The following is a 7,700-nucleotide window of genomic DNA, read 5'->3' as shown; positions in this document are numbered from 1 at the left end:
ATCTACATGAAGACTTAAACAAACCTTAAACTCAGTGAAAGATTAGAGTACTCATAAAATAAAACTAGTAATTTGCTAATCTAATTAACAGAATCTATTTTATTTAAATCTCAAAGCTACCAGTGTAGCCTCGACTTATGCTGAAATTAACAAAGGCAATAACACGAGTTCAAGAAATAATCATGCTATTTTTATCTTGTTCAACACTTGAGGCAAACATCGGATAGCTTTATCCAACCTTAATCTATATACTGAACAGAGATCTAGCAGACTTAATTTTTAGCTTGATGTCAATATCATGTAAACTGGGAATGGAAAAACATACAAAAACTTGACTGGTAATCTTAAAATATTTCAAGTGATACAAAGAGGACGGAAACTAGTTTAACAGCAAGTGAAAAAGTTATCAAGAAAAATACTCGAGGCAAGTTTTCACTTTCAAATATTCCGAACTTAAATCCCAAAACATCCCTTCGAGGACTTAGTAAATGATAAAAGCTTAAACCTTAATTCTCATTAAACATGTTTCTGTTAAGAGCTTGATCTCTTTGAATTCTAAGCTAAGTGCACAAGTCATTTTGAGTTAAGCATTAGCTAGTTAGATCCCAATGACATGTATTATATGAAACCAAACAAGGAACTTATGAGCCAATTACGTAAAACTTCTTTTTGATAATGGGCGACGGTGAGACTTGAACTCGGAACCACTGCCTGCTCTGAACACACCTAAAAGAACCATCACTAAGAAATAAATTTACCCCTCAAAACAATTCCTTCTTGTTGCTCTATTTCATGCTGAGCTTCATTCTTCAGACTTCCACAATCATAGTTTAGGCCACTTTCTAGATGCCGTTGCTCTATGTCATGTTGGGCTTCATTCTTCAGACTTCCACTAGTATAGCTTAGGCTACTGTAATGTCCTTGTTTTCTCCTTCCTGGTTTTTGGTCTTCTTGATCTCTTGAGCACTACTTTTTCTCCAATCTGATGCTTACTACTTTTGATTTCTGTTTGTCTGAACTGAACTCCCAAGTAGTAGATGAAAAATTACACAAGCTCCTACCAGTTAGACCTTCCAGAATGTGTTCCTCCACTTTTTTGTTTGTAATTGGTCAAGCACTTCCATCGACTATGTTTAAACACCTCTAACATTTCTTTTCAGGCTCTGAATCACTGTGCCAAATGGTTCCTGCTTCACAATCACCTCTCCATGTACCCTTTTAATTTGCTTCTTTATAATCACCAATCATCTGCTTAGGAAGTGTCTATAACTTTCTTCAATCAACTATCGTCTCCTGACTTCTCTTGGCATCAGTCCTTGTTGACTTGCAAAACCAAGAACATTGATATCATCCCTTTCCCCAGCTTTATTTCCCTCGGATGTAGAATTTAGCAAGTATAATAGCTAACCACAGCAAATACTGCAGTTACAATCAAATTAATCAACAGAGACCGTAGACAACCACCACAACTTAGTTGAAACAGTGATGTAATCGAATTTGTCCTTTTATATGATGGGGACTATAACTTTGCTTTCTGTATGCTTCGGATTTTGAGTGACAATAGTTAGAAAATTTCAAAAATCTTGTTGAAACAAAGTGGACCATGCCTGAACATACTGCAGATCTGCGGAGCTGTTAGATTAGAAGAGGGGGAAGTAAGAGCCAGAAGGCATGGTGGAGTGCAATCCCACATTGCATGTGGTGGATAGTGTGGAAAGAAAGGACTAGTAGAAATTTTGAAGATAGGTCCAATTCCATTCAGAAGGCTTAGTGGAATTGTATTGTATCTTTTTATTTTTGGTGTAAAGAAAAAGATGTAGCGGAAACAGAACAATTGGTAGAATTATTAGGATCTCTGTAAGTATTTTTTTGACAAGAAATCTCTGTAAGTATTTCTTCTTTTGAAGGTCCCCAGCACCTCCATAATGCTGAGGAATACAAATTTAACATTTTGCCAAAAAAAAAAAAATATCTTGTTGAGTTCATGTTTGTTTTACCACAGAATGGAATTTTTTGCTTTGACTTGATCTAAACCAAAAAGCCCTTGGAATTGAATCTGAATTTTAATTTACCTTCTCCATGGCCCCTTAATTTCTATATATTCACATACCTCTTAGCTTACTAACCATTAGCAATGTCTCTTTCTGCGTCCATCAGAATTCAACATTGGTGTGGCTGCCATTCTTCAAATCTGTAAACGACAAGTCCACATTGAGTTTAATGATCTCTCCACCATTTAACCAAGTAAATTATAGCCAAAAATATCTTTTTCCTAATAATTGAATCGGACCTTTTCCTATGGTTCAAATCTGCATCGTTGTAATGGAATTCCCTGATAGTCTGCTGCTTTTTCCAAGGTTGTTTGTGCATGAACATTTTCTCCAACAGCTCACATCATGCGACTTTCCCAAATATATTCATCCTCAATAACCAGCCCATTTGATTCTTATGTTCCTCTTCAGTCATCATAGCGATAAAAAAAGTGCCAATATTTTCGCTCATCCTGAGTTTCATCTCACCACTCCCGTTTCTTCTCCACCATAGCTGCCTTCTTATCCATCAGCTCTACCTGGCAATTTGACAGACACAACATCTTAGATAAGTTCCAACAACACAACACTTTCCCCTATCAACCAAGTATGATACTACCTGCATCTTTCATCAGTTTAATCTGTAAACTATTTCTCACTTAATAATATTCCTTGGTCTGAGCTACACATCATTCTTTATCCTCAAGCAATTTATGAAATATCTCTTGTCAGATCACATCATAACATTCAATCTTTTCCTTTTCTTTCTTTATTTTTTTTTTTTTTCAAGCATCCGATTTTCGGTACCCAGTAATCTGGATTAGCACCGTAGAAAGCCTACTATATTTAGCCCTTCGGACCGAAGACGACTCCATTACTAGGACTCGAACTCGAGACTTATGTTAAAAAGCGAAGGAAACTTTAACATTCCACCACACACCCCTCAATGGTCTCTTCAATCTTTTCTAGATTACAACATATAAGCCATGTTCTTTATACCTGAACTTGACAGTGGCATGCATTGACCTCATGTTTTACTGTAAGTCGAAGAATAAAGGTACCACGATGTTTAAAGCAATAAAATGTTACCTTACGACATCATGTGTGCTCCGCTGGAAGGATCCCACGACAACAAGCACTACTGCAAAAGCATTGAGAGCCTGTGGAGTTAAGTGTAGTATCCCCATAACTGAAAGCGAGCTCTTCATTTTCCAAAATGTCCCTGGAAGAGAAAAAGCAAACTCTGGGGAGCAGAGCTCCAGAACTTCGCACAATCAATGTACAAAGATTACCACCATCACAGGAATGGTTAATGAAGCGGGCAATATTGCCAATTCTGGTAGCATCAATGTTGATTCTCATACACACATTTCCAGATGGAAGGTGCTCCTTCACAACCAGCAGTGCAGGCGAAAAGCTGCTACTCTTTGAAATTTTGTCATATAGTCTCTGGCGATTTCTTGCTTCCTCAGTGGTCAAAAGTTCTCCTTCAAAAAGAAAAAGAAAATCGCATCCAAAAAGGAACCCGTTTGTCAATAAGAAGCATTATAAGTACACATCAGCACAAAAGAGCAGAAAGTAGATAACCTCGTCCATGAAGACAATTTTCAAGTCTTAAGAAGTTGGCGAAATTCACTTATACACTGTGTTTTGTCAAATGCCAAGAGAACTTCTCAAATTTCAACAATTATTGTGGACACCACTATCAAGAGAACAGCCAATTCAGCTTATTAAATGATAAAAAAAAATATCCCTTAGATGACTGAGATATGCAGCCCAGCAGCATAGGGTGTTCAAAATGACTTTGTTGTTGCAGGTTCTATTATAGCTTTAACATTCGCCTCATAGTGTTTCCTTGTCAAAAAAAAATATATCCCTTAGATATGCACATACTAGAAAATCAAAGACTGAGATTGTCCCCCAATATCCTAGTTAGCATGCTTTTGTTAAGAACTATGATGTTTCTAGCTACAGAATTGTGACACACTGGTTTTAAAGAAGCCAATAAAACAAAACCTTATACATGATACAAAACTAAACTCTGAAGTTTATCGATCTTAGATGTCAAAAAGCTTTTGAAATTTAATATTGACAAGAAACTTCATTTGTCAAAAGTTATGCTAGCAGTGTGCACAAAAGGAGAAGTACTAACCCCTGTTGTCCGTTCCGTCCATCACTGACAATTTTGAACTGCCTCCTTAATTCACGTTGATTAACCATCTAATATTTTCACAGAACCAAAAGAATGAGGCCTTATCTGCTGATTTCAACCTTCAACGCTTAGGGTCAAAAGGCCTTTCAACCTTAGACCACATCATACATTGGATCAATGGTATTAACTACAACTTCCTCTGTCCCAATTTATGTGATGCACTTTCCTTTTTAGTTTGTCCCCAAAAGAATTATACCTTTCTATATATAGAAATAATTTGACTTTGAACTTCCTATTTTACTCGTAACGAGAATAGCCATACAAATATCTATGGCTCGTTTTAGACCACAAGTTTTAAAAGTCCTTCTTTCTTTGCTAAAGTCCATGCCCAACATAACTTGGGACGTAGGGAGTATATCCCTTGAAGAAACAATCCAAATTTAGTTTCCTCACGCCTGCACCTTAAGCAGCATATGGCCAGAAGCATAAGAATATTTAGTTCTTATTGGTGTCACCTTTCTTACTTTATTCCCCTATTTCTTCATATCACAACGTCTTGCTTGTTTCTTCTCCAGATGCCTGTCAATATAAGTCAATCAATTATGCAACAAGTCCAATAGTCGGAGTTGGCTACATGAATCCTTTGTGTCATTCCGCTTGTTTTGGGTCCATTTCATTCCAATACCAATAATTTATGTTCTTCTTCTGCTCCTTTTTTTTTTCTTGTTTGAATCGGTCTAAAACCAAAGATTCTCAGAATGTCACTTATCCCTACATTGAAATACAACTCTACGCAGAAGACTCCTACCAAACACCAAAACTAGTGTAATAACAAGTGAACCTTAATAACCAATCAACAACAACAACAACAACAACAACAACAACCCAGTGAAATCCCACAACGTGAGGTCTGGGGAGGGTAGAGTGTACGCAGACCTGACTCCTACCAAGGTAGGACGTCACTTTTTCCGAAAGACCCTCGGCTCCAATAGAAAGCATAAAAGCATAACAAGAGGTCGGATAAGGCCAAGAGATTCAAAGCGATATGGAAATGCAAATAACTAAAGCGACTAAGCCATGATGAAGCAGCTTTGTAAAGGAGCGAGTAGCTATCACGGATAAAATAAGATAATCAAAGTACGGGATAACAAATAGTAGCGAAAACCAAGCACAAATGTGACTACTAATATGAAAGGATAAACATTACTATCTACTTCCTTCTACCCTAATCCGAGTCCTCCATACCCTCCTATCTAAGGTCGTATCCTCGTGTGAAGTCAGAATCGCGCTATATCCCGTCTAATCACCTCTCCCCGATACTTTCGGCCTACCCACCCTTTCGAAATCATCCATGAACCTCTCACACCTCCGCATTGTTTTGCCTCTCCTCTTCACATGTCCAAACCATCTCGGTCTCGTTTCCCGCATCTTGTCTTCCACCGAGGCCACTCCCACCTTTTCTTGTGATAGCCTCATTCCTAATCTCAAACTCTTTGGTGTGCCCACACATCCATCTCAACATTCTCATCCTTAGACTTTCGTCTTTTGAACGTGAGAGATCTTAGCGGCCAACACTCCGCCCCATACAACATGGTCGGTCTAACCACCACTTTGTAGAACTTGCCCTTAAGTTGTGGTGGCACTTAATAACCAATCATACAAAAAAAAAAAAAAAAGAACCTTAATAGCAACTAGTCCCTGCATAGATCCTTTTTCATTACCATATTAACAAATATCAATGGTCTCATCAGTATATCTACTATTTAACAAACTCTTTCAATGATGCTGGTCAGTATTTTTTCCTGAGATAAAAATCAATCTCAACCTTATGTTGGTTAACTTTCTTTGGAACACATTCTCCTCCCATTTGACCATTAAATAACAATCTTTATCAAGTTGTGAATGTTCCCATCCACATACTAAGCAATTGAAGAGGCATATTAGATGCAGTATCTATAATAAACGTTGTAATTGATATAAATGGGATTCCATATGAGCTCATTGTTGTGTGCCCAATTGTCAATTACATCGCATACTACAAATATTATAAACAAACAAAAGAAAACCTTATAGATTCTTTGATAATCCAAGGAAAATCCTAACAAATAACAGTTTATATTTATTTAGAATAATGAGCAATCTTACTCTCCAAATCCATTTAGCAATGAAAAATCCAAGAATGGGAGAGTTGCTCTGAAAATCTACTTTTACTACTCCGTCCTAATTGAAGTGTCTTGGTTTGGTAGGCACGGAGTTTAAAATTAAAAGAGACTTTTGAATGCGTTATGGTCCTAAATTAAAAATGTGTATAATGTATTAAAATGTCTTTAAATCTTAGGTTATAAAATTGTCAGCTAATATTCAACTTACTAAATCTGTAGAAAGAGTCGGCTTTTTTTTTGGAGCGATAAAAAAGGAGGAGCACAAAAAAAAGGAAAGTAAGGTGACTTAAATTGGGACGGAGGAAGCAATACCTTGCAAAAGTATCAAAAGAAAACATATTCCTATTGAACAACAACAACAATAATGTACCTGCATACTCGCATATGAATTTTCCTTTTGGAATGAAGTCAGCCGCACACAAGCTCCAGCCTTTTCTCCTATCCTTGACAACTTTGAGCTTCACTGAAAGTCCTTTCTGAGTTAACCTGTTCCCACACTCCGACCCGCATCCGCAACTTGGCCCGCATTCTCTGGAAAAATTCACACATGGGCAATTAGAACCGCAACTCTCACAATCGCACCCGTGAGCTCCCTCCACCCGGACTACAAACGGGTCCCGCCTAACGGGACCCGATCCACCACCAATATCTCCTCCCCAGCATAGACTAGGGATGGATGGGGAGGTGGGTAGGGTCTGAACAGGGGTGTAGATGGAGTTGGGGTAAAGCTCGGAGTCGACGGAGTTGAAGAAAGGAATGGGGTAATTCTCCAAGTATCTACAAGCATCGGAGATTCTTCTGGAAGTAATAGCTTTGGAAACTACATGCAAAGCCTTGCACGTTGCTGAGACGGAGGCTAGATCGGCAGGCTCTAAGTATGGTAACACCAGATGGGCAAAACGGTAGAGTAATGCGCCCTCGTCCTCTTTTTCCCTCTGTTGTTTGTCCATTGTTGCACTCTCAATGGAAGCTGGCACCGTCACCAAGGGTCTAAGGTCCGACTTGGAGTTGTTTCTATGCCTAAATTTCCCACGTTAAACACAAAAAAGCAAAGGCCAAAAACATAGAAAGCCCTTAGGGATTGTTTGGCAGGGTGCATAGGAATACTAGTGAATAGCGTGCACTAGTATTGCGGGAATTAGTTATCTATCTCGGTCACGTTGAGATTATGTTTTATCTATTATTTGGTATGGTGTATTAAAAGCTATACGCATTGCGCATAATTTCTAAAATAATTATTTATTTATACAAATACCACTTCACATTCTTTAGATTTGAAGGCAAGGGAAATTTTGTCTTTAACAATGCTTATGTATGTATTAATAATCTTGGTATTGCTAATACCATAGTTTGCTA

General features: G+C 37.9%; 1 protein-coding gene across 4 annotated transcripts; it reads right to left on the bottom strand.

Annotated features, from left to right (window-relative positions):
• Window positions 1–416: 416 nt before the first annotated feature.
• LOC132034526 (histone-lysine N-methyltransferase SUVR3) lies at window positions 417–7,435 on the bottom strand. Of its 4 annotated transcripts, XR_009409137.1 has the most exons (5): window positions 6,715–7,434; window positions 3,120–3,517; window positions 2,291–2,569; window positions 2,111–2,191; window positions 417–1,419 (listed from the first exon to the last, which is right to left on the bottom strand). XR_009409137.1 is itself a non-coding variant. In XM_059424935.1 (3 exons), exons 1-2 carry the CDS (start codon window positions 7,292–7,294, stop codon window positions 3,129–3,131), a joined length of 969 nt encoding a protein of 322 aa, XP_059280918.1. In that variant the 5' UTR covers window positions 7,295–7,435; the 3' UTR covers window positions 417–1,419; window positions 3,120–3,128. The 4 variants fall into 4 exon arrangements, 2 of the variants coding, with proteins under 2 accessions (XP_059280918.1, XP_059280919.1); XR_009409136.1 differs by having other exon boundaries at window positions 417–2,191; XM_059424935.1 differs by lacking the exons at window positions 2,111–2,191; window positions 2,291–2,569 and having other exon boundaries at window positions 6,715–7,435.
• Between the last annotated feature and the right edge of the window lie 265 nt (window positions 7,436–7,700).

The sequence above is a fragment of the Lycium ferocissimum genome, chromosome 10 (assembly GCF_029784015.1).
Source record: "Lycium ferocissimum isolate CSIRO_LF1 chromosome 10, AGI_CSIRO_Lferr_CH_V1, whole genome shotgun sequence".
NCBI classification, from domain to species: Eukaryota; Viridiplantae; Streptophyta; class Magnoliopsida; order Solanales; family Solanaceae; genus Lycium; species Lycium ferocissimum.
The sequence above is the reverse complement of the archived record's forward strand: the minus strand, read 5'-3'. Positions and strand labels throughout refer to the sequence as shown.